This window comes from Sinocyclocheilus grahami, unplaced genomic scaffold (genome assembly GCF_001515645.1).
Source record: "Sinocyclocheilus grahami isolate Dianchi unplaced genomic scaffold, SAMN03320097.WGS_v1.1 scaffold206.1, whole genome shotgun sequence".
NCBI lineage: Eukaryota > Metazoa > Chordata > Actinopteri > Cypriniformes > Cyprinidae > Sinocyclocheilus > Sinocyclocheilus grahami.
The window spans coordinates 355,741-378,245 of NW_015505385.1; the positions used below are offsets into that span (position 1 = coordinate 355,741).

Sequence of the window (22,505 nt, forward strand, 5' to 3'; positions counted from 1 at the left end):
TTTCTTGAGGAGCAAATCAGCATATTATACTGATTTCTGAAGATCATGTGACACTGAAGACTGGTGTAATGATGCTGAAAATACAGCTGCGCATCACAGAAATAAATTACATTTTACTATATATTGACAAAGAAAACATTTAATTTAAATTGTAATAAGATTTCACAATTTTTACTTTTTTTAAATTAATTAAATAAATACAGCCTTGATGAACAGAAGAGACTTTAAAAAAAAAACATTTAAAAAAAATCTTACTGGCTACAAACTTTTATTTAATATTTTTATCAATTAATTGTTGTCTTTAAAATCACACTTACTATTTTCCAGTCACATAGTGAAAATATAACGGTCTTCACAGGATCACAATTTTGGGGGATCCTTATTATAACAATGTTTGTATCTATAAGCATGAACAGATTAGAGCCGGCATCACTGAAACCCATGTAGAAACCATGTCACGTTACGCTTGTGAAGCCTCTGTGAAATACACATTTTCATGCTTCAATTTTCATGCTGTCAGTCTATAACACAATCACCATGCCATCCATCCCACTGCTTCTGTCTTCATTAACATCTGCCAGACGATTCTCTCTCTCACTCAATCCCTCCATATCACACTCAGCCGAGACACACACAAACCGCTGACCTACATTAGGAGAGGCTCACAGATTTTGCATGCATGTGGGAGACTTCACGAGGGTTATTTAAGTACAAGTCACAGCCGCATTATAAGGAACTGGCATAAACAGTAAAGCAAAAACTATTAATTATAGCTATACACACAGAAACTGGTTTTAGAAACTGTGTAGGTGGATGAAATATAGTGTAGCATTTGTGAATGAGATCAGAAACCTCCTCACCTAATTCTGCTCTGACTCGCCGTGTCTGTGGTCTCTCCTGTAATCTGCTGGTATTTGGTACGTTCCAAGTGCTCCATGTAACTGTGGATCATCTGTGAATCCAAACACACAGTATTCTTTGATGACAGCAGCAAAAGACTACATGCAAAAGCATCTTTTAGGGCTTTGATTCTTCACAACGACAAAGTCGATTTCCAGACCGTTTCTGCTCCTCTCTGGTGGAACGAGGTGACAACCTACACCTGAACAGCTGAACCACCAACTTTCAAGGGCCCTGTTTACACCTGGTTTTAAGATGCGTTTTGGTCAAATGGATCACAAGCAGACGAGGGAGACACATTCCCTTTCACACCTGGTGTTTTGATCGGTCTCCTCCGTCCACTTTTGACCACTTCTGTCATGATTTCTTTTGATGGGAGGGGCTTTTCTGATCTTTCGATCTAATATTGCGAAATAAGCTCGCATAATTTACTGATGAGCTGAACACAGTTTTTACTTTTTTTCCCCAAAACTATTTTTAAATGTTTACTGCATGAATAAAATAATTAGATTAGAGAGGGAGAGAAAAAAAAACAAAAAAAAAAACACATTAGTCACCTATCAGCAAATCCTATCCCATCCCACTGCATCTCATGTTTTTAAATGAAAAATCTACTCCGTGTGGTTGGCTTTCCGCCCTTTGTATTAAACTATGCATACAAACATGATGCTGTTTTGTTTATAGTTGTTTAAGCAACTTAATTATAATTGGTTTATAAACTTTTTTTTTTTTCACAGATAGTCATGTTATCTTATGCTTTGAATAAACGTGCGCTGCACCCTCTTGTGGCCTCAGAAGAGAAGCCAAAACTTTTCTTCACCCTAACTGAAATTATGCATTTTAAATTCAAATATAATTAGAATTTTGATCATATTTAAGTACAGAATTCGAATTTAGTTTTTCAGCCATTTTGACAGCCCTAGTTCACACCTGTATTTAACGTTGTCCACTTGTGATCAGATCGAGGAAAACGCATCTTAATAGCATGTGTAAACAGGGCCAAGAAGCAGAAGACAAAACTTTCAGCATTTAAACAGTCCACAACCTTTGCACTTGAATAAAAATTTTTTTAAAAATCAGATTTCTCTTCTCTGCATTTCTCCTTTGCTCTGCTTGTCTCCTAATCGAGCTTTTTTTATACACATGGCATTGCATACAACAAATGTTGTTGGCTTTGTAACAAATTGCTTATGCAATTATTGAAATACATAAGCAAATGTGAAGGAATTCTTACCTCTGTGTGTCTCTGATGGAGGGCATTGTACTCTTTCTTCAGCTCAGCTTCACGCTCCTCTAATCTTCCAACTAAAAACAGAGGAGTGAAATTACAGCATCTTTATGTAGATATTTATTTGTTTAAACATTAACACAGGTCTACTGTTATTCAGCTTCAAAGAGAAAGGCTTTCTGAACAAACAGCCTCCTGGGAAAGAGGTCATATGCTGTAGTAATAACACGCAGCCAGAAGGGGTCAGTAGAGCAACAGAAATAAAACTGATCCAGGCTTTCATACACTAAAAATCCATCTTCTAAATCTTTTGTAAAAGCGGTCATCTCAGAGGAGGTCAGATAAGGAACGTGTCTCATAGTTGAGCATGTGGTGTGAAACTGAGAAAAACCCCATGTGATCTGATGACTGTGAATTAAAGGAAGGAGGATGACGGAGGGAGAGCAGAAGTTCCTGTGGTGTATAATCATCATCCTCAATCAGAGCCGAACCCTGTCACTCCTTACTTCAGAATAAGCCTTCATTATATCATATGTTTGCTTTTACTGCTAATAAATGTATGTAAATACCGAGATAAAGTGATATATCAAATATTCGAGATGCATTACTGGCGAGATCAAATAAATTAAGGCGACTTTGAGAATATGATGATTGATGACTATCAAGCTTCCTCAAAGCTGTCTTTACACTAGTTTCAGGATCCTCATCTCTGATGTAAACTTTACTAGGCAAGACTAGTTTCCATGAAAGAGTTTGTAATGTTTATCAGTGAATAGATTCAGAACTCTGATTCAAATGTGTTCACATGTCATCACTCAGCATATTTCTAGTATTAAAACGTTTTAGAAAAAGAAAATGTTTATTCCAATTTCTTGTTCTATACACTACCGCTCAAATGTATTGGTTCATTAAGATTTATTTGTTTTTGAAAGAAGTCTCTTCTGCTCACCAAGGCTGCATTTATTTGATCAAAAACACAGTATAATCAGTAATATTGTAAAATATCACTACCTTCAAATGTAATTTTCAAATGTGAAAATACCTTCAAATGCAATTTATTCCGGTGATGCAAAGTTAAATTTCACATTCAGTCTTCAGTGTGACACATGATCCTTCAGAAATCATTCTAATATGCTGAGTTTTATTATTATCAATGTTGAAAACCATTGTGCTGGTGAATATTTTTGTGGAAACTGATGCATTTTATTTTTCAGGATTCTTTGATGAATAGAAAGTGACAGCATTTATTTGAAACCGAACTCTTTTGTAACATTATAAATGTCTTTACTGACACTTCTGAACAATTTAATGTGTCCTTGATGAACAAAAGTACTTTTGTAAAGCAGCAGTCTTACTGAATACAAACGTTTGAACTGTATTGTAGCTGCATGCAAACAAAAATGATTAAATATCATTCTTCCTAACTTCCTGCCTTGACTAATGCATCTACTTTTTTTTGCATAATTTTTTTCAAATCTACATGGCAACAAAATCAGATTGGTCATAATTATTGTTCATGTGACTGGGAAAAAAAGATTCAAAATTCAAAACTGCCATTTAGAAAATATGAAGGCTTCATAAGGTTGATTTGCTATACATCTAGGCATATAAAAAGTAAGCTATGAGAATACGGGAACGTAGTGAGTGAATGCAAGTGTGTGTGTCCATGACAGCTGTTCATCATCACACATTTCTCCAATACATCAAACTGTAAAATCCTTTGACTCACTGACAACTTAACAAGTGTATGCTTACAGTAGGGAAATACAAAAGCGTTTGCATTAACCACAAAATGGGAAGTTCTTTCACAAACACAATAGATTGAATCACTTCATGTCAGAAATACAGGGAACACGTTTTTAATCCTCATTCAGGACACCGATGGCATTCAGTAGATGTTTACGTAACGTGCCGCCCACCTGGAGCTGAGCCTGGCAGTAAACACGGTCATCCAGCCATCATGTGGGCGAGTTCAGCGGCCCTTAAGCTGTAATCCAGCTCAGCCCATTCACAGCCCAACACTGCGTGTGAGTCTCAGACCGAGTGCGATCAGGTGATCAGAGAATGAAAGCTTTGTCTCGCTTCAAACATAAGAGTTCACCTGCTGAACACCATAACCAAAAATAGGGAGCATTTTCCATCTGATTTATGAAGACTTATCTAGAGAACAGCACTCTGCAAGACAGCTAAAATAAAATGACATCTCAATATTCTTTACTGTCTTTGAGGATATTCAGTATATATATATATATCTTAATACAGAAAGCATAAAAATGTAGATGCATCAGTTCTGCTGCAGGATGAATTCAGAGCATTTAAATTAACAAATTGTTATCAATATATTAATACTATTTTATTAATATCTCATTAATATTAGGGCTTAGGCTATTTGTTCCATTGCATTTCTTTTTCCGCGTTTTTACAGTGTTGCGCTTTATAACCAATCACACAGGATTATGTGGAGTTTATGAATGCAATGGCCAATCAGAGGCATTCAGATGAGTCATCGCTGAAACAGCTGTGTTTTGCGGTTCAGTGGTTACCAAAATGACAACACTTTTGTACTTGCATGTTTTTATGTAGTTACACATTTATACAAATAGATGTGAATGGACTTCTTTGTTTGGGTCATTGTTTTTTTTTAAGGAACTTAATATTTTAATTGATCAAGGATGCATTAGAAACAGCTGTGTTTTGCGGTTCAGTGCACGCTGACTGAATTCAGCTCTCTCATGAATTCTCTCATCATAAACAACAAAGTTTAGATGTACATGCGATGTAAGTATAAGATATTTATTCATCATACAGTGTAGACGGCTTCACTGATTATAAAGGGAGTGTTTTTTAAAGTGCATATACTCGCGCTAGACTCGGTGACGGTGTGCTTTGGTAATGTAAATGTTCTTTGCTCATTTTCTGTAGCTGCTTTTTGAACAACTGGGGAAATGTAAGCCTTATGACTAGTATGATACATTATGATTTTCATGTTAAATACAAATTAGGCTGTTTTTAGCCTTACGCTGGAGTTGGTTCTATTTCCGGAAATAAAATTAAGTAAATAAATAATTAAATAAATTTGTACAATAATATAGTGTATTGGCGCTCACAGGCTGACGATATGACAATATGAAAATTGAGCATATCGCCCAACACTATTTTACACAACGTTTTTTAACAACACGAACATGGAGAAATTAGATATTCAAATTTAAATCTATATATTGACAAAGAAAACATTTAATTTAAATTGTAATAAGATTTCACAATTTTTACTTTTTTTTAATTAATTAAATAAATACAGCCTTGATGAACAGAAGAGACTTTAAAAAAAAAAAAATTAAAAAAAATCTTACTGGCTACAAACTTTTATTTAATATTTTTATCCAACACTATTTTACACAACGTTTTTTAACAACACGAACATGGAGAAATTAGATATTCAAATTTAAATTAACCATCTACAATAATTTTCATGGATATACACCAATATAATACAGATAATAAATAAATTATTTTACACAGAGAATTTGCACTCAGAAATAATTACAAAGAATCAGCAAGTAACACACTGAACTTTTAAAGTCGAAAAACTGAAATCGTATTTTCTTGTAAAACAGTCTTTTTTATTTACAAGTCTCTTTTAAAAATGTTTAATGTTTAATTAAAACACCATAAGGACACATTCAAAGAACCTTTTTAATAATACAAGCAATTATTTGACTGATTAGTGTATATTGAACATCATCTGGCCCTGAAGAGCTGAGGTGAGGTAACGCAGATAACTTACTCTGGTCTGCACAGTTCTTGGTCTTGAGCTCCATCTGTCTGGTTTGAGCCTCCAGCATCTGCACACGGCTTTGTAGATCTTTCTTTTCCTGCTCTTGAGAATCCTCATACTCAATATATCTCTAGAGGAGACGGAGAGAGATTTTTCACACTGAGATATTGTTCCTAACGTTTTGAAATAAGTCTACTTGAGCTCAACAAGGCTGCATTTACTTGGCAAAATACAGAAAAAATATTTTGAAATATTATTACAATTTAAAAGAACTGTTTTCTATGTAAATATGCGGTAAAATGTCATTTATTGCTGTGATCCTAGCTGAATTTTCAGCATCATTACTCCAGTCTTCAGTGTCGCATGATTCTTCAGAAATCATTCTAATATACTGATTTGCTGCTCAAGAAACATTTCTGATTATCATCAATGGTGAAAACAGTTGTGCTGCTTCATATATTTGTGGAAACCGTGATACATTTTATTTTTCAGGATTCTTTAATGAAGAGAAAGTTCAAAAGAACAGCATTTATTTGGAATAGAAATGTTTTGTAGCATTATAAATGTATTTACTGTCACTTTTGAGCAATTTATTGCATCCTTGATGAATAAAAAAATAAAAATAAGTGGGGTTTTTTTTGTTTCTTTGTAAATCATTTTTTATGTGCATTTAAGAAATAAAAATTTGACTTGCTAAACTCTAATATGCATGATAAAAAAAAAAAAAAAGATTTTCAAACATTTCAGCCACTTATTCAGTGTTTTTGGACAGCCACACAAGCATAGCTCACATGGGATGAGACGATCATGCACAAACAGCAGGGTCAGGCCTCTGGAGCACATAAGAGTCAAGTGAAAACACAAGGTCAACTCAGCAGTCAGTGGCATCCGAGTGGGATGTGAAGTAGGGGTCATTTCTATAATCAACTCTTTCTGCTGCTAGCAGAGACACAAAGCTGAAATCCCAGCAGTGGCTGGAGTCTAGAGGACCAACAGCTGCTGGAAAGTTTCAGCACATCTGATCAGAGAGCCAGTGACTCAGAGCGGACGGCTGCCCGGCTTACTCATTCCTATTGCACTCTTTCATATGCCAAAGAGGAACACGCCAGTGATGGGCGAGGCCTGTGTGTACGAGGGCAGCTGAAAGGATTTCCCCTCCTTCCAGACTCCAAACACACAGCATGTCCTCACCTTTATTGTTAGATGTCACCCAAGCCCTGCAGCAACACGGTGCAATGGACCACAACACTAATAACTGTGCTAACCGCCATTGTTTGTGTTTGCCGTGTGGGTTGATGGGGGTGCAAGTCCACGGGCAGAACATTAAAGGTGCACTAAAAATATATAGAAAATTATTATTTTATTTTTGACAATTAATATCCTCCACATGACATTCTAAACTCATGCATGCAAATATGGCATATTTATAATAACCTAAGTAACTGAAAATCACCTAAAAATATAAATAAAAAATAGGCTAAAATATTACAAATTACTGCATTTTTTTCTGGAAAACAAGTGACTGAAAAGACTTTATTATGCATCAAGTATTCAAGTTGGCTTATACTGTGTGTGTATATATATATATATAGTAATTAAAAATGTTATGTTATATATTGTGTGTGTGTGTGTGTATATACACTAGTGATGCGCGGATGGCGGTTATATCCGCGGGCGCTGCGGATAATCCGCGGATCGGGTAATAAAAAAAATGCATTCTGATTATTTGCAGGTGGGTAAATTAAATCATTAATGATGCAAGTATTAACTACATTTTCTAAACTATGAACGTGTTTTAAATAGGCTACAGAAATTGAATAAACTGTAAATTAACATTAAAAGTTATTCAACAAAACATTTAGTCAAGAGCAGTACGTTTTGTTGTTTGATTAACATTAATAAAAGACGGCACAGCTTTATTAGGCTGCTATCACAAGACCTATTTCACGGATCCAATACTGATACTCATGCGTTTTATTTTTTTTTTATGTGCATTTAAGAAATAAAAATTTGACTTGCTAAACTCTAATATGCATGATAAAAAAAAAAAAAAAGATTTTCAAACATTTCAGCCACTTATTCAGTGTTTTTGGACAGCCACACAAGCATAGCTCACATGGGATGAGACGATCATGCACAAACAGCAGGGTCAGGCCTCTGGAGCACATAAGAGTCAAGTGAAAACACAAGGTCAACTCAGCAGTCAGTGGCATCCGAGTGGGATGTGAAGTAGGGGTCATTTCTATAATCAACTCTTTCTGCTGCTAGCAGAGACACAAAGCTGAAATCCCAGCAGTGGCTGGAGTCTAGAGGACCAACAGCTGCTGGAAAGTTTCAGCACATCTGATCAGAGAGCCAGTGACTCAGAGCGGACGGCTGCCCGGCTTACTCATTCCTATTGCACTCTTTCATATGCCAAAGAGGAACACGCCAGTGATGGGCGAGGCCTGTGTGTACGAGGGCAGCTGAAAGGATTTCCCCTCCTTCCAGACTCCAAACACACAGCATGTCCTCACCTTTATTGTTAGATGTCACCCAAGCCCTGCAGCAACACGGTGCAATGGACCACAACACTAATAACTGTGCTAACCGCCATTGTTTGTGTTTGCCGTGTGGGTTGATGGGGGTGCAAGTCCACGGGCAGAACATTAAAGGTGCACTAAAAATATATAGAAAATTATTATTTTATTTTTGACAATTAATATCCTCCACATGACATTCTAAACTCATGCATGCAAATATGGCATATTTATAATAACCTAAGTAACTGAAAATCACCTAAAAATATAAATAAAAAATAGGCTAAAATATTACAAATTACTGCATTTTTTTCTGGAAAACAAGTGACTGAAAAGACTTTATTATGCATCAAGTATTCAAGTTGGCTTATACTGTGTGTGTATATATATATATATAGTAATTAAAAATGTTATGTGTGTGTGTGTGTGTGTGTGTGTGTATATACACTAGTGATGCGCGGATGGCGGTTTTATCCGCGGGCGCTGCGGATAATCTGCGGATCGGGTAATAAAAAAAATGCATTCTGATTATTTGCAGGTGGGTAAATTAAATCATTAATGATGCAAGTATTAACTACATTTTCTAAACTATGAACGTGTTTTAAATAGGCTACAGAAATTGAATAAACTGTAAATTAACATTAAAAGTTATTCAACAAAACATTTAGTCAAGAGCAGTGCGTTTTGTTGTTTGATTAACATTAATAAAAGACGGCACAGCTTTATTAGGCTGCTATCACAAGACCTATTTCACGGATCCAATACTGATACTCATGCGTTTTATTTTGCAACTGTTTACATTAACTTAAGACAAAACCGACAGTACTTTCTCAATCTGGTACAAGCAGAACGCGCTTTGGATGTGACTAAGCACACGCGCCTCTAGAGAGCGCGAGTACCGAATGGCTTAAAAAGACGTGAAAATAATACATTTTTGTGACGATGCAACAATGACCGATTAGGCAACTGACAATTCTGTCAACTGTCCCGAAACGCGAGCTAAAGTCTTCTATCGCAGCGTGCAGCAGCTCTAGACGCGTCGATGTGAAGCGAAAGTCAAAGAGAGACGACGCGGTACAGCTGAATCACATACGCCGTTTTCATCTGACGGTTTGTGTGGATTTATTTACTCAGCTAACCTACACGCTATATTGAATAAAGGTTTTGCAGTAATTTCCCTCATTTTAAAGTCGAAAGCTGTGGGAATGAGTAATGCGATGTATGCGCAATCCCGCAACGAAATTCAGTATCGGATTAAACAGAATTCTATTATACAGAGAATTGTGAAATAGATTTTCATGACTTTTCAAAAAACTTTTTGAGTTTATTTATTTTTACAAAACTTTCTAGGCCTGGAAATTACTGTTCAATGACTTTTCCAGGTTTTTTTATGACCGTACGAACCCTAATGTGATGATCGGGTGCGGTTATCTAAATCAGACAAAAATACAGGTGCGGGCGGTTGGCGGGTGGATAATTTATTTGAAGCTGCAGATTCGGGTGACGTAAGCTCATCCGAGCATCACTAGTATACACACACACACACAATATATACCATTTTTAATTACAATATAAGGCATTTGAAACACTTGAGTAATGCAGTCCTTTTTTTTGGTCAAAATGTGGTCTTTTTTATTTTTGGTCAAAATGGTGGTCTTCCATTTTGACCAAAAAAAAAAAAAAAAAAAGATCAGAATGGTTAAAACGCTTGATTGTGGAAAATGAAAAATTATTGTGGACACGATTAGAAAAGGCTAAATATATATATTTTTTTAAAAAGACCATCTTCATGGTCAAAAATCATACCGCCATTGGAAATAAATGGGAATGTCTAAATACATATTCAAATAAAAAAAACATAATAAATGTAATTATATCTGAAAACACTCTCACAGCACATCATACTACACAGCTCTATGTATACATTTTGACTTTGCAATTTATTAATTAAACACTGTATTAATTGAAAATTGTATAAAATATATTTTCTTATATTTGTATTTTATATAGAAATAAATGTTGCAAAATTATGAGGTGAATATTGTCTATGAAATCCCTTTAAAATACAAAATATTAAAGAATTAATATTAATACAACAGAATATAGCACTTTATTTTTATTTTTAAAACTAGTTCCTCTTTTTCTTTCTATTTTGACCACTGGGGATCACTTAAGTTAAGAATACTAAAGGGTTAGCAGCAGCAGAACAACATCTGATCATGATCATCCCTAAAAATGTGAAGCACATACATTTATCAGTTCAAAGCTTTACATTTTGTTCATCAAACCTCAGAGTCTGTGCTGCAGCTCACGAGTGTCTACCTGATGATATTATCAAGCCATCGCCTTAAACTTCACACAGACAGAAGTGTATTCTGTTGCTGATAAAAGCCATTATATGTGCTGCAGGCCCCGGGACATCAGAGAGTCCTGACGCATGAGGAGCATCTTATGATCTCAGAGCTGCAAGTCAACACGTCTTCACTGCGAAACCTCTAACTGAACTATGAGAACCCCTTAACCTCCTACCACCACTCACAAAATTCATGTGATGACAAATATAGCTAATATTTTACTGCAACATTTACAACTACAACAAGGCTTGCAAGACTTAAATCACTGTAGTTACTTGCTTGTGCATATATGCAGTTATAGATATACATCAGTTTTGTTAGTAGTATTTTATTTAAAATAAGTGACAATCTATTATTTAAAAGTTTGTGGTCAGTTGCATTAAATTGAACAAAAGTGACAGTTAAGACATGTATAATATTACAAAATATTTGTTTTCAAATAAATGCTGAACTTTCTATACATCGGTGTATCCTGAAAAATAAAATGTATTACAGTTTCCCAAAAAATATTCGGCAGCACAACTGTTTCAACATTGATAATAATCAGAAATGTTTCTTGAGCAGCAAATCAGCATATTAGAATAGATTCTGAAGATCATGTGACACTGAAGACTGGAGTAATGATGCTGAAAATACAGCTGCGCATCACAGAAATAAATATATTAATTTCACAATATATTCACATAGAAAAGTTATTTTAAGGTGTAATAATATTTCATCATTTTATTGTATCTTTACCAGATAAATGCAGTCTTTCAAAAACATTACCAACCACAACATTATTTTATATATACTTAAGGTTAATTACTGTATTTATGCCACCTCTAAAGTCAGAAATCTCTACGTAAACCTTGTTGCAAGAACGGTTTCTTTATTATGGAAATTCTGGTCAGTCTGCATGTGGGCCATCATTAATCAGGGCAGCGATCTGAGGTCTTATAGGTAACACCACACATCTGCACTGAAACAGAAACATCAGCCATCATATGACTGCTTATGAATTTCCATCTGAAAAACTACCGTCATACGTGAGCAAAACACCAATATCATTCAAATACTGATGAAAAGCAAAGGTGATCTGGATTTCAAAACGCTTAATTGGCATATGAATGTCTTTATAAGAGTGGCTTTTTTTTTATCCATAATGTAAAGAGAGCATGTGCACATGGTTGCCAGGTTGGGAAGATCAAGTAATCCACTGGCCAGAAAATTTATCGATTTAGTAAAAAAGCTGATTGGGGGATTTAAACGCTTGACATCTGGCAACCATGAAAGCTTGCAGAGGCTCGTTATCAATGCACACAAATGAATTCAATTCAAATGAAACCATTTCAGAATAAATAGCCAATGGGAAAACATTGCAGGCGATTATGGTTAATAAATCGCGAGAAGCAGAAATCGTGATCACAATTAAAAGACGATTCATCATGCAGCCTTAGTGGAAAGGATGCCAAGATGGATTATGCAGGTCAGAAATAACATGCACAGTTTGTATGCGAAACGCACAGACTTGTGACTGTAGTAGTAAACTGGAGCAAAATCTAATATAAGAGCATTAGTGGCCAGAGCACAGGGGTCTGGCTTTATAAAGACACATTTTAAAACACACTTAATGGACTTGTTCTTCTCCTCTACACGACAGGTCTGATGTTTGTAATTTCGAAGGAAGTCCTTATGCACGACCGTCTGACAGAAAGCCACTTTGAAAAGTCTGACAGCGACCGAAGCGCCACAGGCTTGTGAAAGCATCCGCGTTCATCATATGATCCGGAGGACAGCGCTCATATGACAGCGGAGCAGAGGAAGAGTGTCTGGCTGCATACAGACTTCAGGCTCTCGGCTCCACATAATATCCCCATTGTGCCGTCACAGATAGAGGCTGCTGTGTAGTGCCACTCTATTGATAGAGCTCTCTTTAAGTCAACTGCGCTTTCATTGCACTTCCTCCGGGGCTCAGAGCCATCGCTCATAACGGCCACGAGATACACTGTGCTAGCGGGGTTTCGCTCTGAGCACGGGAGCTCCTCGCTTCGGTTATCTGAGCTGAGCGTTATGCATGGATTAGTTTGCTCTGAACTGGGTTAGGCAGAGTCACATGAGGTCAGGCATGGACAGGGTGATAAATCTTCCAAACATACATTAAAAAGACAGCGAGAAATGCTTAAATCTGGAATAAAATGCTTCCTATCAATGGCCGTCAATAGTGGTCCTCCTTAACTTTGTGTCGTTAAGAAAATCTAAAAAAAAAAATAATAATTTTTTTTTAAAGACTGCATGTGTGTTTTTTTGTTGAGTATATTTGATCCATCAGGCTTTTACGGCTCATATAGTCTAACAGTGAAAATATGGAGGTAAAAACAATGTTATTCAGAGACAAACTGAGCAAAAACATGCAATTTGTTGGTGCAGATGCTGATATTCATATGGTCAAAAGTGATGAAATTCTGATCACTTATAATGTAAATCAATGAGATCCTTATAACAGTATAGCAGATACTTACATAAAATGATATATAATATCAAAATAAAATAAAACATTTAATGCAATGCAATCCAATGCTGATTTGAGAGATGAACAAATAAACGCTCCTCAGAAGACGTGAGATGTTCTGGAGGCTTGAGAAGATCATTCCTCCGCTGAGGAACAGTGAAAGTAAAGCTGCTGGAAACAAACGCTCCTCAAAAGATCCTGAGGATCAGATTTGAGACTCTAAAACATGACTGATGGAAAATCAAGTCAAGCAGAGCTGCTTCAGTCCAGTAAGTGTTCATCTGGAAATATTACTGCAGTTATTCTTACGTTTACCTGATCAAAATCAGTAAAGATTTGACAGAGAAAAGACACGTTGAATGTGGATGATTGTACAGTTACACTAAAAGAGCTTTTACTTGATAAAAAAGAACTATCAATCAGGCAACAGAAGGCATGGAGTAGATCGTGTGCAACACGTTTATCAGTTTTCATCATGTTGATCATTTAGAGGCTTTAGAAATTCATGTATCAAATATTATACAGTAGCTTTATAGGGTTAATAAACTTTTAAGAAAGCGCAAAGGAAACAAGGCTGACAGAGTTAAGCGTTTTCTATTGAAATATGCAAGACTGTAAGAGCGGCACACGTTGAAGTCTAATTGCTGTAACTGAGAGGAAAAGAGTGAGAGTCTCAGAAATATCCTGACTGAAGAAAGGAACTCCGGAAGCTCCTCTTCCGGTACATTCGAAGCCCTTCCCTGACATTTCCTTCCAGAGTCTAGCAATACAAATGCAAAGACCTTAGGCAAAATAAACAAACATACTTCAATGCTTGACCGATGCATTGCAATCACACTATTGTCCATGCTTCACACGGCTCTTGTGTTACTATGACGGTAATAAACATCAGTCTTTAAGGGCGTGACAGAGTTGAAGTCAAATGTCTGCGTCATTAAAAAGATGCATTATTATTCAGGTACATATGAACATGTTTTTATAACTTGCTCAACAAGATTCTCTTTTGGCAGAGAAACCTGACTGTTTATTAGGCCTGCACAAAGATAATCATGATTATTCTGCTTGAAAATTATAAATCACAATTATTAATCATGATTCTCATTTGAGAACAATCAGATTTATTGCACTTTCACAAACACAAATCAAGAGGACATCAATTCATGTGCAGGGTTTATTTTACCTCATCTAGTTTCTGGGTTTTTATTTATCATACACATGCTCTACATTATAAAAAAAACTGGTAAAACCTTAAGAATAAAATTCCTAATATTAATATTTAAAATAATTCCAAATTATGTTAACCTTTTTCAAATTAAAACAATAAAAAAAAAACTTTGCACTGTAGAACAGAGGTTGCGTAGGTGCATTTACGCAAACAATATATTCAAGATTCATGTTTGGATTTATTACAGATTTTTAGGGCTGGGTAAAAAAATATCGACATCTCGATTTTAATCGATTCTCATTTTTACGGAACGATATCGATTCTTAAATCCCAAGAATAGATTATTCTAGCCTGTTTTCAGTTAATGGATGGAAAATTGAAGGGCACTTCCCATCCAATATATCGCAATAAGCATTGTGCTTTGGTACTTTTAATATGAAACAAAGTCTCAGATTTCAAATTCTGTCTATTGTATTGCAGTATTTTAAATTTTACTGACTTTATTTACTTTATTAGCTCACATTGCTAATCTTGATGTGAACAATATATCCGTGCAAGTTAATCGGCTGAAAAAATGTGTTTGTCTTGGTAATTTTTAATCAAAATCTGAACATTTGCTTCCTCTCTGGAATGGCATTCCTTCTCTGATTACGTCAGTTTGACGGCTTGGGCAGAATATCCTTAAAACCCTTGTGTGGTCTTTGGTCACTTTTGACAGAAACATTTTAAATTTTTTAAATCGTAGCTTCATTGGAATGGTATGAAACTTGGTAACTTTTATGGCACTTGGTATGTGAACACAAAACAATTGAGGGCCTGATTCGAAAAAGCGAAGTGCTTGTATAAAAAAAATTAAAAAAAAAGTGACCGACCATAGGAAATGGCAAAAAAAAGTGTGAAAATACAGAAAATTTGTGTGTGTACAATTTACAAATCCCCCCACAATGCAGGGAAAAAAAATTGCACAGCATTGAAGGGGTGAAACGCTAAAACATCTAGAGTGCAAAATCAACACACACACACTTGTAACAGACGACTAGGGCGGTCAAAAAAAAAAAAGTTGTGAATTTCGAATATTCGTCAAATTTATAATAAATATCTTTTTAAAAATCCCACATTTGAATACAAAAAAGCTGCAAAGACCATGAGTGTGATTCACAAATAAAGACCGCACAACTTAAACACACCTCTCCAACCATTTGATTGCTATGAGTGAGAGACAGAGAGGAGAAAAAAATAAAACCCCGCCCTCTACTCAATATTCCATTTCAGCTGGAAATACGTCACTTCACTGAAATAAAGTCGGCAGCAACTTCTGGTTCACGTGGACTTTAAGGCTCTGAGGTCCTGGGGCACTTAAGCGATGTTCTCACACAAAGGTGAAACTTGTTTGACAGTAAAGCGCTAACACACTCAAGCTGTAATCAGGTTGTTACATTAACAATTAATCTGGTTTTAGCATGCACCGAGACACAGGATTACAGTAACCGCCCATGAATTTAAACAACTCATGAACGTCCAGCAGAAAGCACAGCTACGGTACAATGAACACTCCGAATACAGCATCCCTTCAGATACTGATTCATAAGTCATCATCTCACAGTCAAAGTCTGTCAATGACAGCAATCAAACAACATCAAGCAAACTGAACAGAGGTGCAATTATTTAGGGCCTTATAACTTGCGCCAAGAAGAAAACGAAGACGTAAACACAGAATCCAGTTATAAAATGGAATTTAAAGTGCAGAATGTCACAGAATTTGGCAAAATTTGAGTGAATAAATCAAAAGTAGGGCTGTACACAATCAGATTGCGATGTGGACTAGTGTCTGTAAATATTAAAGCAAAAAACGACTGTTAATGAAATCTGAAGTCACATGAACTTCATCTCCAGAGCTGCTCTGCGAGTCACTTGATCAGAATTTCACCATTTCATTTGAGAAACCTAGCAGCAGATACACACAGAAATTTCTCTAAATGAACTAAAGTTCAGTTTAACTCAAAAATGATGACAGAAAATGTATAAATGTACTCCAAAAGCATTTATTATTGCCTCTCAAAGCAATAATAAGAATAATAGTTCAATAATTGAGATATTCCTAAAGAATAGTCATTCTTTAGGACTATCACAATTTTTCTTCCACGTTTTAATTTCAACAGAAAGCCTCTATTGTGCAGAACTTTGCTGGCCAAAAATAAAATTAAAGGAATTGATCAAATATTATTTGATTACATTTCAAAGATTTAATTCAATTGTTTAAATTTCATTAACTTTTATTTGACCTTTTTTTTTTTTACCATTGTTTTATAATAAATTTGCATTTATAAAACACAGAATCCAGGACAATTTAAACTAAAGTCTTCATAAATTATTAAAGTTTTATGAATTAAAATTATTAGGCATTCCTTTATTAAATTATGTTATTAAATATTTAATAAAACCATTAAATTAGAATCAACAAAATTTAAGGGAAAAAAGTCAAATGGAATTCGAGAGAAATAAATCAGATTTAATAGAGCCCTAATTTTATAATAGTGATGCGTCATGACTAATTGACTAGTTTGCACATTCTTATTTTATAGAAGAAAAGTTGTCCCCACAAAATTGGGGGTTTCATTAAAATGATTATTAATGAACATCATTTTGAGCACACAAACATTAAAAAGTTTAATCTCTCATAAGAAGTCAAGCCTATTTCTTTAACAGTTCAAATATATTAGTCTACTTGTCTCTCCCTTGGACATTTTGACTATGATTCGCCAAACCAATGCTCTTGATTCATGCTTGTACTGTATATGTTCAGTGTGTGTTTCCTTCTCAAACACGAGAGTAGCACAAGTGTGTTTGGAGTGACAGCACAGACGGCTCGTGGGCAGCATCAAGAGCAAACAAAACAAAGGCCTGGAGTTTAAAGCAGAGCACATGCTCATACGGCAGGCTCTTCACTTCACTTGCTCCCAACAAAGAGTCACATGAGCTGAAAGTGAACCCGTCTCAGAGGGGAGCGCATTCATACGGCTTAGAAGGACAGACACATAAAGGAGGACGAGCGGCAGAAGGAGGGCAGCAGCTCTCTGGTTTCCTAACAAACAGGTGAGAAGTAAAGCCACTGGCATATGGCAGCTAAAATGTAAAAAAAATAAGAAAGCTGCACAATACTATGTCTCCAGTAGCAGTGTTTCCTGCATTGCTTTTCAAAGGCATCACTCTGATGCTACTGAATTCACAGCATTAACTAAATAAACAAATAAATAATATTACACACAATCTGTGAATTGTTTGCCGTCTGAAATGAATTTCATAAAAATAAATTAACTTTAAAAAAAAGTGTACCAAAACATAGTAATGCTAGTGGTCTGTACTTGCAACGTGATTAGTGTAGTCTGATTCAAAACTAATTTTTCTTGGGAGCCATTTAGTTTAAAGCAGGAATTTCCAAACCTTTCTGAAAGCTGAGACATAATATTTACTTTAAGTACCCCCTAAAATTTCTTAATTTAACAACGCATTTGCATGTTCACAGACACAGTTATCTGATATTGTTTAATAAAATTATGATATATAAATTATTTAATTTTTTATGGTCTTATTTTGATGATTATTTATTTTTAATTATTAGCTTTTCACCAACTGCGTAACCCCAGTATGAGAAACCCTGTTGTAGAGAAACATTAAACACCTGTTTGCAGTCTGATGAATCATTCTCTGAATGAATCACTGAATCAGTTACTGAATCAACAACTGACTCACTTACTGAACTGCAGCTTATCGTTATTTTCAGTGGCGTCGTCTCAAAATGAAGCATGTTTTGTGTACTTAAGGTTCTTGAAACTTAAATTAGTGTAAATATTAACTGGTTGTTCATATGAGGTCATTGGCAGACAACGTTATTGTTGAGAGCTGTCTGAAGCATTTAGTAGTGTTGGCAATTCCCTGATTCACTGCCTGACCAAATGCACAACTGTGCTCTCCGTAACATTTTAAAACACGGGGCATTACAAGAATTTCAAACTGTGTTCAAGCCAAAACAGACTGGGAGGTTATGGTTATTAGTGTTTGATTTAATAGGTTTAATATCGCTCAAGTAGCCATATAACTTGTGTGCAGGACAGAAAACATCCTCTTTGCATTTAAATGCCAAAGCTGTGATTTAGTACACATTCCTCCTAAAATAAATATTTTCAAGCGGACCATAAATGCATTAGATTCATTGCACTTGCATATATTTATATCCGAATGCTCCAAAAGTCATTCAGCATAGAGTAAAGCACTTACTATCACAGCCGAGTGTCATAAAGTTATGCCATGCATGGAAAATAAAGTGTTTAGCTGACTCAAACATAATGTAATACTTAATCACATTACAACTGCAAGACACGGCTTGCTCGACCTGACAACTATTAGGTGTGTCACACCTGCAAGCATGAGCGAGACGCTTCCTTACATGACGAGCAGACACATCCAAAGGGGAAAAAACACAGAAGTAATATGACCACTGGAAACATTCTGCATGAGTCTATTTCTGAGATAATCATAGTTTTGCCGGCTATACTTAGACGCTGTGGGGTTTATCCCTTTGCTCACAGTACATGCCACTTTAACGGGTGACAATGAGCCAATGCTGGTCTCACACATCTTCCTATCAATGTCAGGTGAACCCAAACACCTTGATAGGCTTCCGCACCTTCTGACCGATGCATTTCCACGCCTTTTCCATTTAAATACTGGATAAAAACTTTGATAGAGACCGCACTCACAAAGAGCCATTTATAGCCAAAGTAGTGTTAACTAAAAATGTATATCCACCAAGACTTCATCATCATGTTTAAATCCCCTGATATTTCTGGGCTTTCCGAGAGCCTTTTTATGAACAGCTTCAGGTGTGATCAAATAGGACTGGATGTAGTTCAATGTAGCTAAACTAGTAGGGAAGTGTAAAAAATTAATTAATCGACCACCGTACACGCCCAGCTGATTAATCACAGTACATCAAGACAATTGTTTGGTATTAATAGTTCTCTAAAATGGTATGCAAATGAGGAACTAATTAAATATGCGCTAATTTGCATACATTTCCAGAATCTGAACACTGGATAAAGTCAGATACAAAATTATTGCTTGTTTGTTTTTTATCACTCCATGAATCACAAAATACTGTCAACAGGCAGAAAAGACATACATAATCACCATGTTTTTAGGATTATAATGACCCCTCAGCAAAATCCTTCATAATATAGATCGGAACAAAACTGTAAATTTGGTTTAAGTTAGTTTCTGGCACAGTGCAGGAAAAAAAAATATGTATTGGATTAGAAATATGTCATAAGCAGCATTAGTTGCAATAGCCAAAAATGTAATCGTAAGCCAAAAATGATCGATTTTTCTTTTATTCCAAAAATCATTAGGATATTAACTAAAGATCACGTTCCATGAATATATTTTGTAAATTTCCTACCCTAAATATATCATAACGTAATATGCATTGCTAAGAACTTCCTCTGGACAACTTTACAGGAGATTTTCTCAATATTTAATTTTTTTTTTCTTTGCACCCTCAGATTCCAGATTTTCAAATAGTTATATCTCAGCCAAATATTGTCCTGTCATAACAAACCAACATACAGCTTTCAGATGACGCATAAATCTCCATTTCATAGAATCTGCGGTTCAGGGTTACATATAAAGACGCAAATAGAAAAGGCACAATAAAATAAACACTTAAATGTGGATGTTTTCTTGCCACTAAGAAACACAAACCTAACATCTCCAGTGCATGAAAAAACAATGCGTCACACTTTATGAGAAACATGTTTATGACTGCATGGAGTCATAACCACGGAGCTGACCTTCCCTCAGACACTTGAGGGGTTAAATCAGTTCTGAACCGAGACGGACTGTTTGTTTACCCCCCGTGTGCTTAGATTATCTCTTCTTCGGCGTCTAACTCTGACTCTCCGTCACATGCGCGTGATGTTATGAACTTTTAAAGCTCGCAGGAGCGACTGAAGTGGCCTAGTTAGACTCGTGTTGTCAAGAACTCGGATCTCACCTCCTCGGCGCTTTTCCTCAGCGCTTTTTCGCGCTCGTACTGGGTAATGAGTTGCTCGTTGTCCTCCTTCAGCAGCTCCAGCTCCACCTCGTGCTCCTGGTTCTCCGCGAACACCGAGTCCAAGTTCTCCAGAACCGCCACGACGAGCGGCATAAGTTCCTTCACCACGTCTTCGTCGTATTTGCCGATCATCCGCTCGAACTCGCGGTAGATGGAGCTCGCCAAGCCGGACACCCGCTCGGACATCATCGCCGAAGAGCCCGGGTCCTCCTGGTAAAGTACACCGTCCTCTAACTCCATTTTCCTCGTTTTATCCCGCTCTCTGGACCTCCGAAGGCTTACTTTTAGACGCTGTCCTCTCGCTAGCAGCTCGCTCGCTAACTGTCCAGATCTCTATTTACTTCGCGACGTCTGCTGCTGTTAGACTACATTTACGAGCAACTTTTAGGAAACCACTCCAGCGTAAAGAGAGAGAAAATCTGCTCCGTTGCCGAGCTAACCGTGTGCGGTCCTCGAGGACAGTTATTTGACCGGGTTAATCTGCACTAAACAGCGGCGGTTAAGTACAGTCCCGAGGAGACGACTAGTGGACCCAACCGTCACACGCTGACGTCACGCCCCAGCAGCGCGAGGGGCGGCGCGAGCGGTCGATGCTGTTTGTTGACAGCCTTGAAACTTTTGCTTTCTGCTCGGTTTGTTTGACTCTCGCTGTTGGCGTGTAAATATTTGCATGTTTAAAATGCTTGCTTTTTGATTGAAAATCACATTTAATGTTCTGCACGTGTCAAGGAGGAATCAACACGTTTTTTTACAAACTAGTTTCAGGAACTATATAGATAAATAAACACAGATTTATATATTTTAGCGTTATGTTTTTTTAAAGTTTGTTTTTATTTACATTTTTATATATATATAAGTGCTGTCAAACGATTAATCGCGATTAATAAGTTTTTGTTTACATAATATACACATATATTATGTATATATAAATACACACACATACAGCATATATTTTGAAAATATTTACCTGTATACATTTATATTAATATAATCTATATCATATATAAATGTAACATTTTTCTTAAATATATACATGTATGTGTGTGTGTATTTATATGTACAGTATAAATATACACAGTACACATGTAAACAAAACTTTTTTGGATGCGATTAATCGTTTAACAGCACTAGCTGTTATATATATATATATATATAATGCAATACAATTTTTATTATTACAGGATGTGACAATTAATGTAATTAATCGCAAATTTATTGCACATTAAATTTGGCTGAAAAATGACTCCCAAAAGATAATTTAAACTCATTTTGTTAAATGCATCAAATACACATTACAAAAAGTAGCATTACAAAGATTTTTTAGTGAACTAGTTTTTTTTATGAATGTGCATTTTTATTTCCGTATTTATTTTATATAGAAATTTTAAATAATTTAATGAAACGATACTCTAAATAAGAAACAAATAGTATGTGCACGTAAATTAATGTGGTGAAAAGACCTAATATATATATATATACACACAACATAAAAATTTTTTATATATATAAATATAAGATTAATTTCTTCACCATCTATGATATTCTGTTTCCTATATAACTTGGATTTATCATTTGCAAGAACCATAAAATTTTTTTAAAAAACATGCACTTTTCGTAGTCTCACTTTTTTTATACCTTGAACAGACCATCTTTTCCTCAGCATTTTTATTTTTGAAAAATGCATGATATCCTGAAAAGGCAGCAGTGGAGTAAATGAAGAGACTCTCGTCTACATCAGAAGAAAGGTTTTCATGCGTTTGGTGCCATGCATCAAAGTCTCATATGGCGTTTTGCCAACTGATCGGCCGATCCTCATTTGGCAAAGATACATCACAAAAAACATCACGCCACCAGTACACTGATAATAATGACATTTTCTTGCTCGAGTCCTCATTGAACAATCACAAAAACGAAAGTAACTCTTACAGCTGAACAACACAGCATAGCAAATAATGTGAAGC

General features: G+C 35.8%; 1 protein-coding gene across 1 annotated transcript; it reads right to left on the reverse strand.

The window, feature by feature from the left end:
• Window positions 1–827: 827 nt before the first annotated feature.
• On the reverse strand, window positions 828–21,153 carry LOC107595633 (C-Jun-amino-terminal kinase-interacting protein 4-like). Its single transcript, XM_016286108.1, has 4 exons — window positions 20,485–21,153; window positions 5,916–6,036; window positions 2,135–2,205; window positions 828–952 (listed from the first exon to the last, which is right to left on the reverse strand). Exons 1-4 carry the CDS (start codon window positions 20,782–20,784, stop codon window positions 857–859), a joined length of 588 nt encoding a protein of 195 aa, XP_016141594.1. The 5' UTR covers window positions 20,785–21,153; the 3' UTR covers window positions 828–856.
• Window positions 21,154–22,505: the final 1,352 nt, after the last annotated feature.